The sequence below is a fragment of the Typopeltis vanoorti genome, chromosome 4 (genome assembly GCF_054136105.1).
Source record: "Typopeltis vanoorti isolate ZY-2024b chromosome 4, IOZ_Tvanoo_1.0, whole genome shotgun sequence".
NCBI classification, from domain to species: Eukaryota; Metazoa; Arthropoda; class Arachnida; order Uropygi; family Thelyphonidae; genus Typopeltis; species Typopeltis vanoorti.
Window position 1 is genome coordinate 165,258,029 of NC_143552.1, and position 21,458 is coordinate 165,279,486.

General features: G+C 36.6%; 1 protein-coding gene across 1 annotated transcript in view; it reads left to right on the forward strand.

The window, feature by feature from the left end:
• Positions 1–21,458, forward strand: part of rudhira (breast carcinoma-amplified sequence 3 protein rudhira) — a 532,797-nt gene that overhangs the window by 316,107 nt on the left and 195,232 nt on the right. The window contains exon 16 of the mRNA XM_090391579.1: positions 14,657–14,813. Coding sequence (XP_090247705.1) covers positions 14,657–14,813 — 157 coding nt within the window. The remainder of the gene's footprint in view (positions 1–14,656; positions 14,814–21,458) is intronic.

Genomic DNA, 21,458 nt, shown 5'->3' on the forward strand with positions numbered 1-21,458 from the left:
TGTGTTTCTTAGAAAGGACCTCCCACGATGAGTCTTTTGACTCTATGGAGACCTGAATAATAATACTAATACTAAAACCAATTGCAAACATTCATGCATAGAGTGGGATTTGAATCTATAACTGTTGTGTCAGTACCAAAGATGTTAATAAATGTGCTATAACGTCATTCACTAGTTGAGTGGAAGTAATTGTAGTGAACCTACTGAAAGTAATCTTGTACCTAGTGATTTCACATGTATATTATTATTTGCCTTTTGTTTTTAAGAGAAGTATCAAGTATATTCATCATCATGCATATATCAAGGATTTAGTCCTAGCGTGGCCTGTTCCAGCCTTAGAAGTCATTATTGAATCGTTTAAGAGGGCATCCTTTTTTCTTTTTCCTAATGGCTTGTAGTTTAAGGCTTGTTTTTGTAATCTTTCTATTTTCATTCTTTGAACGTGTTCCATCCATTTATGTTTATATTTTTTAAATTTTTTCTATTACTGATTCTTGGTTTAATTCTTTCATAATTTCTTCGTTTCTTTTGTCATGAAATAGAGTATACTTTGCAGTTTTTCTCATAAACTTCATTTCTGCTGTTATTAATCTTTGTTTGTCTTTTTGTTTTATTGTCCAGATTTCACTTCCATACAATAAGACTGGTAGAGCTAATGTATTGTATACTTTTAGTCTGGTTTGTTTTTGAACTAGGTTTGGTTTAAATATAGAGTTAATTACACCTGTTATTTTTAAATATTTTCCAATTTTTAGGTTTATATCTTTTTCATATGTGATCATACATCTTAGGTAGTTAAATGAATTCACCTGTTCCAAGATCTTGTTATCTATTACTATTTTAGTTCTTACTGGATCTTGTCCTTCATGTCATACTCAGATTTTACATTATTATTATCCTAAGACTGCATGAAATCACAAACACAACTAGTAGATCTGTTTTGTCATACACCCTACTCATCATACTACAAATTAAAGATGCCAAGAAATTATATTCTTGGTTTCATCTTTTATCCAAGTGTAAGAAAACAAAGTTTGCATGTGAAGTCACTTCATAACTGGGCTACTTGTATGTAGAGGCTGATGGCTTCATATTAATTGTCTTATTATCCCATAATGCAAAGCACATATCCTTATGACCATGTACAATGCTATGCATTATGAGAAGGGCCACTACCCAGATTGGTTTCGACCTTTATTGAGGTCTCATCAGTGGAAGACAGACTGAGAAGCAATACCAAGTTTGAAGTAATGTAGAAGTCTTATTTCCATATACAAGTAGTCAAAGTATCATCATCATCAAATTGCTGATGTACAAGGGGTGTACAGAATATGACTGTACACCCCTTGTATGGAATAAGAGAGAATAATTTCTCTCTTATTCCATATAAATTTATTCAGTTGACACTTCCTACCATACGAACTTTGTTGATTCTGTTGTCTATTTTCATATTTAATTTATCATCTTCACTAAAAATCGTGCCCAAGTAGCTGAAATGTTTTACTTGTTCTATAGGTGCTCCATTCACAATGCAGTTGATATTTTCATTGCTTCCACCTGTTTTCATTGTCTTTGTCTTGTTATTGCTGACCTTCATACCATATCTATTAATTACAACAGTTATTCAGTTTAGTCAGGGAATCTTGCAAACATGTACTGGATTTATTTAAAAGTATAACATTGTCTGCATAAAGCAAAGAGCTGAGATTAACATCTGCAATTTTGATATCAGGTTAAATACCACTTTCCTTCATAATGTGATCCATATAGATAATGTACATCCTTGTCTGATACCAGATTTAACATTAAATCTGGTGTCTCTTGGCACCTTGTTATATGCTCTACAAAACATAAATACAGATTTTTGTTATATTCCCATCATTTCTCAACTATTTGTCGTAAAGTGAAAATCTGATCCTGATAACCTCTTTTTTGGCCTGAATCCAGCTTGTTCTTCACCATACTTTTCTTCCACATCCTTCTCAACTGTTTCTCAAGTATACTTACGTAAATCTTAACAGGAACACTCACTAGAGAAATCCTCTACGATTCTCACATTCAGTTTCATTTCCCTTTTTATGTATGGGTACTATGAGAGCTCTACTCCAATCATCCCGAATTCTTCCCTCTGTACAGGCCTTTGGCACTCTGCAGTACAGCAACTGTAAGACTTTTATATCTCCATACTTGAGCATTTTGGTCGAATATCATCTACTCCTGCTGCCTTTCCACATTTCAGGCCTTTCATGGCTTTTTCTACTTCAAGTATGGATATGTATTCCTGACTGCATGTCTTGTCAGTGTTTTTTTACCACAGTGTTATCACAGCTTGTTTCATTTAGCAATTTTTCAAAGTAATTACTCCATTCTTCAAGGATATCTTTTTCTCTAGTTTTCATATCACCTTTATCATCTCTAATTCTTTTTACAGCACCCTTTCCTCTATTTCTGAGCTTCTTCAACAACCTTCAGAATATCTTCGCCACCTTCTTGATATTTATTTTCTATATTCTTACCAAAGTCTTATCTTGACTTTTATTTAGTTAATTTTACGTTTAGTTTTCTTATATTTGTCTCTATATTTTGTTAAGAGCAGAAGCTGACTTATTTTCCAGGAACTGTTGATATGCTTTCTTCTTTTCCTTCACTGCCTCTTTAAATTCCTGTATCCACCATGCCTGTTAGCCTTCATCTATGCCAGAAAGCCTCACACTCACTGCTACATGGAACATTATTACTATTATTGCTTTCATGAGTTTCTAACCTAATTGGACTCAAATCATTTAATATCCTCCTCCTCTCCTATCTCTTCTGTCCTTCTTAAAAATATCCTATACAACTGATTCCAACTACTACATCTGACTCTGAGAGCCAGGGTTCACTAATATCAACAATCCTTTTATAATTAATTCTATCCTTGCAGACAACCCCACCACATGCTTCTCTGACTGAATCAGCCAATGTTTTGTTCATGATTTGCCACTGAATCTCCAAAGTTTGGTTTCTATTCTTAAACTCTTTCATTTTTTATTGAATAATATTTGTATATTTTAGTCTACAGTTCACATCTGAGAGCTACTTAACTTTTATTCGCTTTAAAACTGTCTTACAGGTTCTACTTTTCAGTATGAAATTCAATGTTATCCTGCTCAAGACTAAATGATGATCACTTCCAATTTCAAATCCTCTGTACACTTTAGTGTCCTACACCAAGAAGAAAACATCACTATCAATAATAACATAGTCAGTGAGACTTCTTATTCTTCGCCTCTTCTCTCCATGTGAATTTGTGCACATTTTTATGTTGGTACATTGTGTTAGTAATGACCAGTCCATGTCCTGCACAGAAATCCAACAGGTATTTGCCATTATTATTAGCTTTGCTCTTTTCTCCAAATTTTCCCAAAATATTTTTGTATGTCTCACAATCATTTCCTACTCTACTATTCACATCCTCATGAGGACCAATTTTTCATCATGTCAGTTGCTTTCTCTAAGGCCTCAAAAAATTCCTCCACTTCTATCTTAGTAGAACCTTCTGTGGGACCATAGGCATAAATAAGTCTTATTGTCCAGTTCCCCATTCTGATATTTTCCCATATCACTCAACTTGATATTTCCTGCCATTCAGGAAGATTAGCCTCATATTTAGTGTTGAATACTATGGCTATATCTTCTTTTCCTTGATTGTCATTGCCTGAATATAACATTTTGTATTTATTGCTCAGAAAGATCTCACCAGTTTTTGTCTTTTTTGTTTCAGTCACCTTTATTATGTCGATCTGGTACTTATCTAATTCCTCAGCTAGCTCCATTTCTTTGCCATTCAGGCTTCTTATATTAATAGTACTGATCTTGAACTCTGGTGATGTTGAGTTTAGGTGTGTTTTAAGATTAGTTCCAGTAGCTGACTTTTCACTGTTAGCCCTGATTCCCTGGCGAAAACAACGGTGCCTTGTTTAACCAGATGACACTCCAGCCAGCATGAAATTCTGTCATGTTGTACCTTCATTTTATATTATGGTTTAAGCCAATAAAATACAATTTGGTCGGCTAAATCCCAAATTGCCAGCCCATCTTTGTTCATTCAGTATCCAGGTAGATACCTAACAGGATGCACCACGAGAAGCTGAGGATTGGACATTGGGTTAGAACCGCTGGTCAGGTCTCAGCATTCCTTTAAAGGCTATGTGGTGGTGTTCTCTCAGTTATACAGCTTTGACCCTCAAGCAACCCGTAGTCAAAGTAAAATTATTAAAATACTTTGGATTAGAGATAGATATTGAAATTTTTTCACTTAGTTATACTATAAATTAAAGAAATTATTGCTAACATGAACTAACTAACAATAAACTAAGAATATAGTTTCTTGGTCTGATATGTTCATTGCATTATGGGATACTGAGACAATTTATTTGAAGTTATCAGCCTCTATATACAAGTAGCCCAGTTGTGAAGTGACTTCATGCACAAACTTTGTTTGCCTACACTTGGATAAAGGATGAAACTAAGAATATAATATCCTGGCATCTTTAATTTATAGTATAACCAATTGGAAAAACTTTCAAAATCTATCTGTAATCCACTTACGAGGTGTTACAATTTAGTTATTTTAGTTACAAGGTGTTACACCTTTTGACTACTTGTATATGGAATGTAATGCAGAAGTCATATGGAAATATGACTTCTGCATTACTTCAACCTTGATGTCATTTCTTGGTCTGGCTCCCACTGATGGGACCTGAATAAACTTCAAAATCGATCTGGATAGTGGCCCTTCCCATAATGCATAGCATTATATGTCTGTAATGATATGTACTTTGCATTATGGGATACTAAAGGCAAGTCATGTGAAGTCATCCACCTCTATATACAACTAGCCCATTTGGCTCACTCACAAACTTTGTTTGCTTACACTTGGATAAAGTATGAAACTAAGAATATAATTTCTTCGCATCTTTAATTTATAGTATATCCATGTGAAAAAAACCTTGAACAGCTCATCATGCTGCACCTTAAACACATTCAAATTCTCTGTGAACTCCATGCTCTCAGGCAATACATTTCAGTCATTCCCAACTCTCCATGCAAAAAACCTGCTACTTACTCCCTTGCTCACACTCTCCTTATTTTGGTCCATTGCCTCTGGACTCTCTCCAACATCTCTTCATCCATTTGAAAATCATGTAACCAAATCTGTGCACAGTATATAATGGAACCAGAATCTCCTTACTTCTACAAGTCAGTGTCCTCTGTATCATTCCCAGATTTCATTGTTGCCCTCACAACTTCAACAATATGTCCTCTAAATTTCAGATCTTTATCCACCAATATGAGGGATGTCTGGAAAGATCTGATAAACACCTGGAAGAAAAATTATATTAAAACAACTGATATAACCACAAGAAAGAACATACTAGTAGCAGAGTTATGAAGTTTACTTGTTGCTATATCCTTGTATGTTCTTTCTCGTGGTTATATCAATTGCTTTAATATAATTTTTGTTCTAGATGTTTATCAGAAATTTTCAAATCCCCCCACCCTCTTGTATACACCAAGAATAAATTATACATCCTATCTTTGTTTTCCACATTTTAAAACCTTACAATTTCAACATTGAACTGGCATCCCCACTTCTGTATCTCTTCACTTAGTCTATAATCTCCTTTATGAAGTGATGCAATCTTGCTTTCCTTCCACTTCTTTGGAACTTGACCCAGTGTAAGACTCATATTAAATAGAAATATCAAGACAGATGTCAACTACCTGGCACATTCCTTCAAAATATCCGGTGATATATCAAGTCTCACAACCTTCTTAAAATCAAGTTTGCTTAATTTCCCATATACCTCTTCATCACTTACAATTGGTCTCTCCTCATCATCATCCACTGCTCTCAAACTCTCCATTATGTCACATTCACAAGGATGAAAGTCCTTTATGAACTACTCATCAAATATCTCAACTATGTCCTCTGCAGCAGTTTTCCTTATACCATTTTCCTCAATCAATGCCATCCTGACATAATCGTTCTTATTTTTGCATACCTACATATCGAAATAACTTCCTGGGATTTTTTATTTTTATTTTGGCTTCATTAGCTATCTCGTGCTCATACTGAACTTTTTCTACCCTTATCAACCAAGTCCTACCAACTGAGTCTTTGCCCGTTCTTTGTATTTCTCATGGAATTGTTTATTACCATTCCTCTTATGTTGCCTCCATAATGCCTTTTTTTCTCTGTATTGCATGCTTAATCTCTTCATTCATCCATTTTACATCTGCCTTATTTAACCTTCTGACCTTTGGAATACATTTAGGCATTGTTTCTACTAGACAGTTTTTGAGTATCATACAGGCAGCATTGATCTCCTTTCTGTCCAACTCCTCATTTATAATATCCTGTGTAGAGATGATCAAATCCAAGACCCTCAGTCCTCATGTGCTCTCTGTTTCATACTGCTTGAGGCAGCTGTCCCTGAAAAACTCAAGAAACTCATTTACTTTACTCTCAGTTGCTATCTTGTCGTTCCAATTTATATTGTGTAATTAAAATCACCCATAATGATCACCCTTTTTACCATTTGCTTGGCTAATTTGCTTATACATTTCCTGGCCACTACTCTCCACATTACCAGCTCTTTAGCACCATCCAACGAACTATTTCATTATATTCGCCTCTGTCTCACACCGTACTGCCTCAAAACTTGCCACTATTATCTCCTTGCATCTCTACCTTTTATGGACATAACTCTTTCTATCATCAATAGCACTCCATCTCCCTTTTTACCCTTTCTATCTTCATGAAATACACCATACCCTTCCATCTTTATTCCTCTGAGGATGTTATCTTCATGTTATCCATAAACATAACAGCTCATTCTTCACTCTTTAACAAGTTTCACTGATACCACTTATTAGATGTGACTTCTCTATACTTTCCTTGAGCCATTTCTTTTTCTCCTTACTCATCTCTCAGAACCTTCTTCAAATCTTCCCTTCATCCCAGGTCATTCCTTTCCCCTTTTTGTCTACACACACATTCACATTCTCTTGGAGCATCAGTCTTTCTTGCGCTGTGTTTCCCTGTCCACCCTGAGTCTTCTCATTTCCCTGTTTGTCTTGCACACTTGTTCTCTCATTCTCTACACTCATGCTACCGATTTCTTCATTCATAAACACCACTTCCTTCTCTCCTTCCTCACCCTCCCACTCTGTCATATTGCTTCTTACTTGCTCAGTTTCATTCTTTGCATTCATTATTTTCCCTTCCAGCAGTCTCTCCAAATGACTGACACCAAAACTATTCAAATGCAGTCCATCATTCTTATACAGTTCAATTCTTCCTTTCTAACTCATTCTACATATTAATAAACTGCACTCCTTTCTCTTCACACATTTTTGCTTATATATCATTCATAATTCTTGCTCTCCCATAACATCACTGTCATATCTATACAACAGACTAACTGCCTTTCCTATTATTATTATTACTACGGGCGACTCCAAGGAGTCCTTAGACTCATCGAGGGAGGCCCTAAACATCATGTCCATCACAACTATTAGACATTCTCACAGTATCTATCATACCTTGCCTTGAACTCATTCGGTCGTAGCACCCACAACAGACTCTGGCAGCTTATTCCACTCATTTACCACTCTAAAAGTAAGGAACCCAGCTCTAACACCCTTACTAACTACACTCTTACCCAGCTTCCATGGATGTCCCCTAGTCCTCCCACCACCAGTCCTGATCTCAAAAATATCCTCTGAATTAATCCTATAGAAACCCTTCAGCAATTTGAATGTCTCAATCACATCTCCTCTTTTCCGCCTATCAACCAATTTCTGCAACCCACGAATCTTCAACCTGTTTTCATAAGGTTCATTCCATAGATCTGCTCTCATCTTGGTCACTCGCCTCTGGATCCTCTCCACCTCCTCCCCATTAAGAACCTAGGTGACCAAATCTGGGCACAGTAGTCGAGATGAGGTCTTATGAAGGCTCAGTACAGAGGAACAATAACTTGCTTATCTCTGCTCGTCAAAGTATTCCTCAGCAACCAAGTGATTTGATGAGCTGATTTAGCCACTTTTGCAACGTGCCCCCTAAACTTCATCTCCTTATCCACCAACACTCCCAAGTCCCTGGCCTCATCAATCTCCTGGAGTACAGTTCCACCAATGTGGTATACTGCTGCTAATCTTTTCACCCCAGAATGCATAACCTTACATTTTGTCACATTAAACTGACATCCATTCTCCTTAGCCCAGACCTCCAATCTACCCAAGTCGTCCTGCAAGATTTTGATATCCTCTGCATTCACTATTGTCCTACCCAACTTTGCATTATCAGTGAACAAATGAACCATTCCTCTTAGATCCTTCCCTATATCGTTGATGAACAAATTAAACAGCAGTGGTCCAAGAACAATGTCCAGTCTTACATTCTCCTTGTTTCCTTTTCAAGTCATTTGTCCCTACTATCACCACTAACTCGTTTGCTCACTTATCCTCATGTCCATCCACTTAATCACTCTATTCATTTTACCTCCAGAAGTCTGCGCGGTTAGCCTAGTGGCTTTGTGCTTCGCAACCATATGCTTGGGGAAGGAGTGTCCTAGGTTCGATTCCCGTCAATGACATGAGGAGCTGAAGGATCTTCCTCAGCCATAGCCAAGTTAGACGGTCTTGGGCGTGGACAGCAGGGTTTTCCCCGCCAGTTTATCTGGTGTTTTTCATCCCGCAAGCAGGCAAACTCATTCAAGGACACACGCGGATTACAGTCAGGAATACTGACCCAGCCATAGGTCTGATTTGTCAGCCTATGCTGGTTCCGGAGCCCGGATAAAATTTTGGGGGGACTAGATGGTACTGTGAACTTCCGTGAAAAGGGGAACTCTGTATCATCACACAGAATTTATTTATTTACCTCCAGGAAAACATACCTTGTGCATCTTCTCTTTTACCACAACTGTAATAATGAAATCATCATACAGTGCCATTCTCAATTTCTTTTGTTATCTTTTTCATACCAACATTATTTTTTGTTTTCATCTTCACTCTTCCATACATATCTATAATTCTCTTCATCTGCCTCCACATCTGCGTCATCTTCACCAACTCTGCTTTTAAATCTTTTTTTTTTTTTTTTTTGCTATCATTCACTCTTGCTATTTTATCATCAGTCACACACACTTGTTCACCGTCAATCCCGCTTGCCACCTTACAGTTCAAGTTAATTACTTTTTTTGTTGTTAAACGTCATTATCGACAACTTTATTGTTAATTTTATTCTGTTTTTTAACATAATCTAAATTACCGACTGCTTTATTGTCTGCTGAACTTTTTCACAATATTTGTTTTCATCTTCTTCACTCTTCCATATGTATCAATAATTCTCTTCATTTCCACACAATCTTCAACTGCCATTGATACTGATTACGATACTGCCATCATTGAACTTCAAGACTGGCCTCCAGACCTTAAGTGTTTCATTTCTGACCTAGCACTGGTTCGTGCTCTAATTATACACTTATAAATTTAGTTGATTGATTTTTTTCCATACCAGCTTTGCTCATTCTGTTGTCCATTTCCATATTTAATTTGTCATCTTCACTAAAAATTTTGTCTAAGTAGCTGAAATATTTTACTTGTTCTATAAGTTCTCCATTCAAGTTGCAGTTGATTTTTCAATGTTCCTGTCTCTCTTCATAGTCTGTCTTTTTATTGCTGATATTCATACCAAATTGATTATATCAGTAATTTAGTTTTGTTAGGAAATCTTGCAGACTTGTACTAGATTTATTTAGAAGTATAACATCTGTATAAAGTAACTAGCTGTGATTAACACATCTAGTTTTGATATTGGCTTTAATACCATTTTCCTTTGTGATGTGATCCATATGGATGATAAATAACTGCAGATCAAGTGCCAGAGTGCACATCTTCCTATACTTAATTCATTTCTAACTACTGACTTAGAACTCAGATATAGACTCTATATTGCCTAGATCATTTTGAAGAGCTCTTCTCTTGGGACCTTGTCATATGCCTTTTCCAGATCTACACGTACTGGCTACTGAATTCTAAACTTTGCAGAAGTCAGTGGTTTCTGTATAGACATGTGACTGGCAATACTGGTCCTCTTCACTTCTCTGCACATAGTTTGGTGAGATATGGGTTGAGAATAGCTGCATTAAATGATTGGGTCATTTGCTGCACACAGAAAGTTCTGTTTGTCTGTACAAGCCTTCTCAGATGACAGTGATCTTGTTTTTGACAAGCTGTTTTGGGATCACTGTTAGGCTTCTTAGACAAGCAGTGTCAGTTATTTTTCCACTGATTTAACACCCTGGATATCTCACCCTTTTAAAAAACCAGTCAGCTCTGCTTTTTTCAAAATCTTGGCTCCAGCCAGAGGGCACCCTCACAAGGATTTGGGAAAGGGTGCCAGAGGGCACCCTTTCCCAAACTCTGAAAGATCCTTTGTTTTTCCCATTGTGATCAACACTGCTAATGATTAATGACCAGCAGCATTCTTAAATAGTTACTTAGAACATGTGATGATGCACATGACCAAGTATTTCATACATACGTTGCATAAGTGATATTTACATACATCTACATAAAGATTTCTAATTCAGCATCCAATATGTGTATATAACTTGAATACAGATCTTTGTTATATTTCCATGGTTTCTCAGCTGTTTTTATCTGAAAATCTGATTCGACAAACCTCTATTTGGCCTGAATTCAACTTGGTCTTCAAGATTCCCTTCCACAATTTTTCTTAGCTATTTTTCAAGTATATTTGCATAAATCTTATTAGCTACTCCCATTAGGAAAATTTCTCTGTAATCGTCATATTTAATTTTATTTCTCTTTTTACAGATGTGTACTGATAGCGCCAATCATCTGGAATTTGACCCTCTGACCAGGCTGTTTTTATTATGCAATATAACCACTTTAAAACTTTCTCCATATTTGAGTTTTCTATTTGAATATTATATATTCCATCTGCCTTTCCACATTTCAGGTTTTTGATGACTTTTTTTACTGCATTCTTTTGAGTTTTTTATCATCATTTTCTGTCATTATCAGCATACCAATAAGATTTATGCAAAGTATACTTGAAAAATAGCTAAGAAAAATTGTGGAAGTCAGTGTTTTCTTCATGCTGTCATTACTTACTTCATATAGTCATCTTTCAAAGTAATTACCAGACACCTAGAATATCTTCAATTTTTCATACTATCTTTGTTATATCTGATTCCTTTTACAGTACTCTTTCCTCCATTTCTGAGCTTTCTCAATAGCCTCTAGAATATTTTTGCCACCTTCCTGATATTTATTTCTATGTCATACCAAAGTCTTTCCATGGCTTTTGTATTGCTACTTTTACATGCTTCTTCACTTTCTTATATTTTTAATTCTCTCAAAGCATATGCTGACGTCCTTGCCAAGAACTTTTGATATGCTTTCTCTTTTCCTTGGCTGTCTGTTTAACTTTCTGAGTTCACCATGGAGTTCTGATTTTTCTATTGTTTCACACTACCTCACCACATTACTCTCTGGCTGAATCAGTCAGTGTTTTCTTAATGGTCTGCTACTGAAACTCCAAGGTTTAATTCCTCCCCTCACAAGCAATGAGTAATATTAGTTTATTGTAGTTTAGAACAGCAGTTCCCAACTTTATTATAATCACAGAACCCTTTTCACTATGATAAAAAAATGTGGAACCCTGATAATGCAGGGTGGTTGGTGAGTGGAATGCATTGCCTGAGCATGTTGTGGATGTGGACACATTGAATCAGTTTAAGACTCGGTTGGATGAGCATTGTATGCAATAGTGAGTACCTCCCACGATGAGTCTCTGACTCCATGGAGGTCGGGTGTTGATAATAATAATAATAATGATAATTTGAGAGGCCTGCTTCACCAAATTGTTATATTTAATGTGTCTTTTGTGTTCTTTTTTACTTATAGGGATTGTATGTCCAGTTTCATCAATATAAGGTAAATTACAGGTGCAGTAGATGCAATAAACTCCAGGATGTGCCAATGGGAGGAGAGGATCTTTAGAGGAGTTGAATATGTTTTTTAATTTTATAGGTGGTTTAAAAGTGGCATTAAGATTATAATGGTGTAGGATTCTATTGATTTTTTTCTGATAACTCTTTAATGTATGGGATGGCTATGGTTTTACTGTAATCTAGATTCTTTTTTGATGAAGTTTTTATGAGGAATTTTATTAATAGTATTTTTGTTATAGCCATTATTTATAAATGTGTTGCTAATAATCTTTAATTCTTGTTTAAGAGCTTGTTGATTAGAACAAATTTTTATAGCTCTGGTGTTAATGACTCCAAATTTTTGCGACGGGTGGTGATATGAGTTAGCATGTATATATTGGTCAGTATATCCAGGAACAGGAGTGAGTTCTGATTTTTGATTTCAATAGTAAATTTATGTGTTTAAAGTTTGTTGATCGTGTGGCCAGGTAATGAAAACATCGTCAGTGTATCTAAGCCACACTGTAGGTTTTAGAGTAAAGGAATCAAGAACACTTTGCTCAAAAGCTTCCATATAAAAGTTATCAATTGGAAGGGGGGGGGGGGGGGGAATAGTGGTGAGCCCATGGCTGTACCTTCTTTTTGTAGGTAAAATTTATTTTGCCACACAAAGTAACTGGAACGTAGTATGTGGACAAAGAGGGTTGTAATGTCAGGCTGAAATTTGCTCTGTAGAATTGTGTCACTGATTGGGACATTTGTGAAAAGGGCAGAAATTTCAAAACTGACTAATAAATCATCTTTGCCGAGCGCTATATTTTTAATTTTGCTTATAAAGTGTGTGTCCTTTATATAGGAGGGAGAATGACCTACCAACTCCTTGAGTGTTGATGCTAATTTTTTGGTTAGGTGATAATTAGGGCTATCTATTCCTTCAACTATCAGCCGAAGCGGAACGTTTTGTTTGTGTACTTTAGGAACACTATATGTTCTGGGAGAACGGGCATAATGGGGGTATAAGTTTTTCAACAGTATCTGACGGCCAGGAAGTGACAGACTTAAGTAATTTCTCAGTTTTTTCCTCTTTATTCTGTTAGTTTAATTATAGTTTACAAGCTGATGGGTGCTGTTATCAGAGACTAGTTGATTCATGTGATGGATGTAAGTTGATCTGTCAAGGACGACAGTGGCATTATCTTTATCTGATTTTGTTATAATTATATCTTGATTAGCTTTTCATGACTTGATTGCTGCTAGTTCTGTTTTTGTAAGATTGCTATATAAGGTTTTCTTTCTATTCAGAACATTGCTGGTTTCTAAACGAATTTTATCAGCTATATTAATAGAAAGAGATTTAATGCCTCTTTCTATGTGCTATATAAAATCCAGTTTAATAACAGTTCTAGACGCTATTGCGAAGTTAAGGCCTTTATCAAGTGATACAAGTTGACCGTTATTTAAGGTGTGGCTTGATAAGTTGATCACATGATTACTGCTTGCAGGTGGTTGGTCGCTCCTTGTCTCACTTGTTTGTTGTTCACTGTTGGAGTTGTTTACTAGAGGAGAGATATCCTGATTGGTTGGATTTGTATGATTGGCATTCAAATTTCAGCGTTGTTTTAAAATATGAAATTTGGTCTTAAGGTTTTCTTTATTACTTTCTAGAATATATTTAGCCGAATTGTCAATGATTCTTTCAAGCACATTCAAAATATCTGGATTCATATAACTAGAGAGTTTAAATGCTTTCCATGCATTGTCAATATCATCCATCCAGCAACCGATACCATTCTGCTGAACTCGGCTTACTCCTCAGTTGGTCATAATTTCCTACTTTGTAGTTTAGAACATAGCCCTTTCTGAATGCAACATTCATAAACTTAGTCACTTCCCAAGTAAGTACTGCATGATCACTGCACCAACCGGAGGCAGAATAGTTACGTTCTTAATTGTGAAACATCCTCTGACTCTGTAAAAAATCAAAACTAATGCTCTTTGATCTCTAATTCCTTCTGTCACTTGCTGCTTGAGGAAGTCGTCCTCCATCAGCTTGATAAATTCAGTTTCATTCTTCTCATGAGATTTTACTGCTACCCAATCAGTATTTGAATAATTAAAGTCTCACATTTCATGCCCATCATTTGGTGGCATATTTCTTCACCACTAGCAAGTGATCTACCAGGTCTGTAACTGTACCCCACTACATAATTAATCTTGTTAGATTCCACCTTACACCAGATGGCTTCAAATTCACTATCATGAAATACTCTTACTAGTATTACAATCATAGTTCTCAACACTAACTAGATTCAAGTCACCTGATATCATGAAGCAGTGCACCCCCTCCTTTCCTATTCTGTCTATCCTTCCTAAAAATACTGTACCCTTTACACTTGATACCAGTTAGATATAATTGATAGCCTTAGGGAACTGTGCAAGATAGGATTAATCATGCAATCATAGCATTAATTATTAAAGCTAACATAAACCTAATTAATTAAATCTGGCATGTCATTGAGCCTATAACATTGATATGCCATTAAAATATTTTAAGAAAATTTTGAAAGCTCTTATTGAATTTTGCTTTAATTTCTGAGATAATTTCTTTGTGAATATCAATATTAAGACCTGCTTAATTTCAGAAAAGCGACCCTTGGATTCTCTGTTTGTAGTTGGATGGCATGGCACCCTGATTGAATATTCATTGGAACCAAAACCTGCTTTAGCCATAACAAAGGCTGGAGATGATTCACCAGTAGAACTGGAAGTTACTGCTCATGCTCAATGGTGTTTACTAAGGTACGTTTATTTAATTATCACTTTCATGTTTTAAACTTAAGAGTTTTCTGAAGTGCTTACTTATTAAACTCAACATTTGATTTTTTGAATCTTTCAATACATACACTGCTTAGAAAGAAGTCAACGGACACCATAGTGAGCAAACAGCCATGGCACCCGCCTTAATAAGATGTAGAACCTCCTGCTATTACTTCAGCAATGGGAATTTTGGAGTAGACATGTAATGATGTCCTGGACTGTTGGTGGGGCAGACATCCCTTGATCCAACCTGATATTCCAGTTCATCCCAGATATTCAGGTTGAGATCATTCAATCAGGGCTCTGTGGAGGCCATTCAAGTGTAGTGACATTCATGTCCACAAACCATGCAATGACAGCAGCAGCCTTATGATATTGAGCATTGTCTTGCTGAAAGAGACAGTGGTTATTTCTGTAGAAATGCCACAAAGTAGGAAGCATTGCATTGTCCATAATGTTCAGATACCTTTCAGAGTTTGTGCACCACAAACAGAAGTTCGAGACCAAACCAGGAAAAACAGGCCCATACCATCACACTGAATTTTTGTCAATTTTGTTTTATATGCTGTTTAGAAGAAGCATTTTATGACTCACTGCAGCACACTCTATACAAAGAAAGAAATAGCAATCAAAACTTTACTATAGTAATGGGCGATTTTAATGCCAAAGTAGGTCATCCTCTCAACAAATAGACACAATAAGACCATGCGTATATAGTACAAGCAGCAATATTTTTGGCTAAAAATATCCCCCCCCCCACTCAGTAAAATTCATCAGCTGTCTCTATCTCTCTCCCAATACCACCAACCACTTCAAACTCTTTAATTTCCTCTCCTCAAAAGTTGATTTCCTCCAGTCCCACTATCCTAATAGTGAAATCATCCTCCTAGGTGATTTTAATGTCCATAATACCAACTGGTTTTCCTCTTCCAGTTGTACAGATCCTGCAGGCAGAGACACTGAAATATTTGCCATCACCAATGACCTTACACAAATAGTTCACAAGCATACCAAAATACCAGATAACCCAAAATACCCTAGATCTCTTCCTTACCAATGACCCTTCCAAATATACAGTGAATGTAGTGAGCCCTCTGGGTAATTCTGACCACAACCTGGTGTTCATGTCCTGCCCCGTGCAATAACGCTTACACAGTCACGCCTGCACAAGAGTAGTCTGGCATTATAACAGTGCCAAATGGGACAGCCTCCGAGACTACTATGCTTCATTCTCATGGTTGGACTATTGTTTGCAGTCTTCCAATCCAAACATATGCACTGAACACACCACCAAAGTAATCCTCACTGGCATGATAATATACATTCCCCACACCACTCTGAACTGCCATCCCCTATCCAACCCTGGTTCTTCAAAAGATGTGCCAAGGCTGTGCTAATGAAAAACCAGGCATACCACAACTGGCTCCATTCTCCTTCAGTGTCTATACTGAAACCCGAAACAGATGCAAAAAAATTATCAATGATTCCAAAACAGAATTTGAATGGGCAAAAAGCAGGAAACTTGCAGTCTGTCCTAGCGGCAGCCATGCCTTTTGGTCTCTTGCCAAAGCAATTGGTCGCAACTTTTCTATCAGTAACAAGCTTTACATTATAAATACATTTTTTAAGAAAGTCCCCAAAAGAAAATGGACATGGAGAAGTCCAAATGGAGAAATAAAAAATGAAATAGATTATATACTGTGTAATTATAAAGAAATAGTTCAAGATATCTCAGTATTAAATCAAGTAAAAACAGGAAGTGACCACTGACTGGTGAGAGCCAAAATTAAAATAAACCCCAAATTGGAAAGAATAAATTGGCTAAACAACAAAAAATCAAGAAGTTTTGATTTAAAACCTATTGAAAACAAGAACTAGACTTAATAAATATATTTGAAGACATAAATAAAATAAGTAAAAACCTAATGGAAGTAATAATCTCGGCATCCAACGAATTCAAAAGCAACAAAAAGACCATAGACTTTCAGAGGAAACCTTACAACTACTAAAAAAGAGATGAAATATGAAACAACACATAAAACTTAACTTCTAAAATAGAATATGCAGAACTATGCAAAACAATAAGGAAAAAAATGAGAAACGAAATAAGATCTTATAACACTACAAAAATAAAAGAAACAATTGAAAACAATAAAAATATGAAAATACTAAGAAAACATTTATCAGTTGGTAAAAGTTAATTAACTGCAATAAAAGATAAGAATGGAACTACAATAAGGAACCAAGGAGAAATCCTAAGCAGACTAGAAGAATAGGAGAAAATGACTACTATTTGGGTTTTTTTTTGGTCAAATATATTTATTTTAAACTAAGTTATACCAACTAGTTTCGCCAACTGTGGCTGTTGGCTTCATCAGGGTTGAAATTATATAAATGTAAGAACACTTGAACGCTAAAAAACTGTTTGCACTGAAACCAGAAATGGACCGAATACAAGCAGAAGAACGCATACATCACACATATAGCACGTGTATGATCTACTAGTTATTATGTATAAACGTTCTGTAGTTGGCAGCAAAATTTAATTTTGGCATGTTGAAAGATCTAATGAGGGCTTTCCAGTTCTCGGGCAGAATTAATCCTTGGTTTCTATTTAGGTTTTCTTCTGAACGGAGAACTGTTGTGGCTTCTTTTATCATTTGGGAGCGGAAATCCTCCTCTAAGTAGGGCATGGAGCTTTTATCCCATTCTATAACATGGTTAGTCCTAGCAAAACGAAAGGCTAACCCCGATTTGTCTTCTATATTATTATTGACGTCTCCTATGTGTTCCTTTTTTCTGATTTCAAAACTTCTTGAAGTCTGGCCAATATAGTTTAAGCCGCACGAGCAGGGTATGTTGTAAACTCTGGCATATTTGAAAAAAGGATGACTATCTTTTGGAGATCTTAAGGATTGGCGAATGGTCTGTGAAGGTTTAAAAGCTACTCGTTTCCATGTGGCTTGAGGAGTTTAGCAATCTTATTAGAAACTGTCCCTGTAAACGGAATCACAATAGTCATGATGCTTCTAGAAATTTTTATCAGTGTATCAGTGAGAATTCTAATTTTATATAAATGATCATTTGACTTGTTTGTTCATTATTTGTAGAATGCAGCATCTGCAAAATAAGTTCAAAATGATTCTGAGACGTCGCTTTACTAATCCCATCCATATAACAATCCCAAAAAATCTTTTGATCTTATTTTTACTGGTAGGGATCAAACAAGTTGCTAATCTTTCAGGTAGTACTTGAATTGCATGCAAATTAGTTTGCTCTGCTATTATTTCAAATATTTCTTTTGAACCACGAGAAAATGATAAGCTTCTACTTTCTAACTGTTATGTTAGCATATACACTCAATAGACAAAACATTAGAGATACCTAATGTGTTATTAGATATAAATGATTATGAATCCCTCCATATGGAGGGATTCATAGTCGTTTGTGTTTGTGAGAGCTCCTGATAAGATAAGTGTTATTTTAAGTCATCGTTGATAAATTTACTTAAATATTATGTAATTTTGTTTGCCTTGCGTATCTTAGTGTGTCTGTTTGTGTGTTTTTGGTGTTTCATTTGAAAATTGGATAAAATACGTTATAAGTAAGTATGGCCCCCGTACGAAGGAAAATGGCGGCCAGTAATGATGGTTCGCCATCTTTATTCAATAACGGTAATAAAAAGGAGATGATCTATCTGCAAAATGTATGCTTTGCGGAGTGCGGTCAGAGTATGGCTAGATGATAATAAAGGAGTGAATGTGTGTGTAGAAAATGTAAGGAAAATGAGGAATTAAAGTGTATTTCAGGTCGTGAGTGTGATATTTTTGTCAAACTTCAGAACGAAGAAAATAGTGATATGACAAGAAATGGCGTGGTTGTACCAGAGAATTGTGAGGGCGTGAAGGTAGCAAGTGTGAATGATGGTATTAATTCAGAGCAAATTAATGGTTTTACAGAGAATAAAAAAGATGAGATAGATGCAATGAGTGAGATCGCGTTGTTGAGCGGAGCGATACAAAGGGCAAAGCGGCAGCTAGAGCTTATGAACAAAAGTCGACTGAGTGTACCAGCCAGTAATAAAAAGTATGATAAGAAAAATAAGTGTATGAGTGTGAATGTAAACAAAATGAAGGAGAGAGTGCTGTATGGAGACTCGTTAGTACGAGGTGTGTTAGTAGAGGATTTGACAAAATCGTACCAACCTGGTGCGACCATAAAGGATGTAACTGAGTCTGTTAGAGAGCAAAAGGAAATGGTGAAAGAAATGATTGTTGTGGCAGGTATGAATGATTTGAAAGGAGATAAAATGGAAATGATAGAGGACCTGAATGAATTGTTTGAGGTAGCAAAAGAAAAGAGTGAGAGAGTTAGGATGATTAGTCTTTTGCCGCGGTATGACAGTGAAGTGTTTAAGAGGAAGGCCAAAATTGCAAATGACTTTATGCGTGGGTTATGTATGACGAGTGGTGTGGAATTTGTGGACGTGTGGAGTGAGTTCGTAGGGCGAAAGGATCTATATAAGATGGATGGCTTGCATTTGAATGGATACGGTGTAAGGAGACTTCAAAAAGTGTTGCTGAATGTAGTGGAAGTGCAAAATCAGGGAAACTAGATTTATTAAGGGGGGGGAGTAGATATATACAGACTTTAGGGAGGGAGTTGAATGTATGAATGAGTATAATATGTCCGAGCGAATAAGGACAACAAATCAGAATGGGATAGTTAATATAAGGCATCAAGGTAGGGAAGGGGCTAATGGGGGTCTTAAATTCATGTACACTAATGCTAGGAGTATTAGGAACAAGAACGAAGAGTTTTTGGCCATGGTTGGCACTTCCAGACCACAGATTATTGGCATTAGTGAATCATGGCTGACTGTAGATGATATAGCTAGTGGAATTGAATGTGATGCGTATAGTGTGTTCAGGAATGACGGAGAATAAAATGGAAGGAGGAGTATTGTTGATGATAGCTGATGAGCTGCAGCCAAGGAGAATAGAAGTTGAATTGCAGGATAGAGAAAAGAGCACATTTGAGGCCATTTGGTGTGAGATTGTGGCTAGCAGAACAAAATATACAATTGGGTGTTGCTATAGACCAGGTGATGGAAAAGATGGTGGAGACAGTATACACAAGCAAATAGAAGAAATGAGTGGAAGGAGGGTAATTATTATGGGAGATTTCAACTATGGTCGCATTGATTGGAGTGAGGAGAGGACACACGGGAGGAAGGAATTGGATTTTATGCGGTTATTAATGGATAACTATCTGCGACAGCATGTTATGGAAAATACTAGGGGTCAGAGAGTGCTTGACCTAGTAATTACATCTGAGGATTTGGCTGTAACAAATATGACCACATTGCCACCAATTGGTGAGAGTGATCATAGGATCTTGACTTGTGAGGTGGCTAAAGGTGTGGAATTTACAATTAAGACAGGGTACATGTGGAATTATCGGGCTGGAAAGTATGACAAGCTTAGGAGTTTGATTGGTTCAGTGCCATGGCTTGTACAACTGCAAGGACTAGAAGTTGATAGTGCATGGGAGGCAGTTAAGAAGTGTTTGCACGAAGCAATGGCTGACTGTATACCTAGAGTCCGAATAATAAAGAAAGTAGGGGTTAAATGGATGAATAACACCATTAAGCTTGAGCTGCAAAAAAAGAAACAACTATGGAGAGAATTTAAGGAGAAAGGTGACCGGCAGGCACATGAATGGTATAAAGTGCAGGCCAGAAGGGTAACGAGTGTGGTAAGAAAAGCAAAAAAGGATTACGAAAGAACATTGACCATGCAGGCTAAAGAGAATCCTAAACAGTTTTTTAGATATGTAGCAAGTAAAAGGAAAAATGTACATGGCAGAATGATTTTAAAGAATGCCGATGGTAGGGAGGTAACTGAATCAGTTGATATAGTTGAGTTACTGAGTTAGCACTTTGCAAGTATATATCAACCCAGGTGGTGACATTGCAAAAAAACGAATAAACCAGTAGATTATACGGGAATTGTGGTGAATGAAGTGGATGTGAGTAGTCTATTGCATAACCTCAATGTCAATATATCCGTGGGATTGGATGGTATACCAGCTCTTGTCGTACGAGAAGTGGCTAAAGAATTGTCAGTACCCTTGACCATTTTGTTTAATTTGAGTCTCGGGAGTGGGTTAGTCCCGAGGGGGTGGAAAGAGGGGAAAATAGTTCCACTGCATAAAGGTGGTTCCAAGACTGCTGTTGCAAATTACTGACCGATTAGCATATCAGGAATCATTGTCAAGGTCTTAGAAAAATTAGTCAAGAAAAGAATACAGGATTGGATAGATGAAAATGGGATATTGTATGGGGGACAACATGGTTTTGTGAAGGGTGGATCATGCCTCAGTAACTTGCTCATGTTTTATAACACAGTGACGGCTGAACTTGATAAGGGTAATGGGTTTACAGTGATTCTACTGGATCTTGTTCAGGTCTTTGACAGGATACCACATGGAACCCTAATCAGTAAACTGGAGCAGATGGGGATGGATATAGGGTTGGTGAGATGGATAGGAGGGTGGTTGATGGAGAGATACCAGAGAATGGTTTATTCAGGAGTTGAGTCTAAAAGACGGCTTGTGACTAGCGGT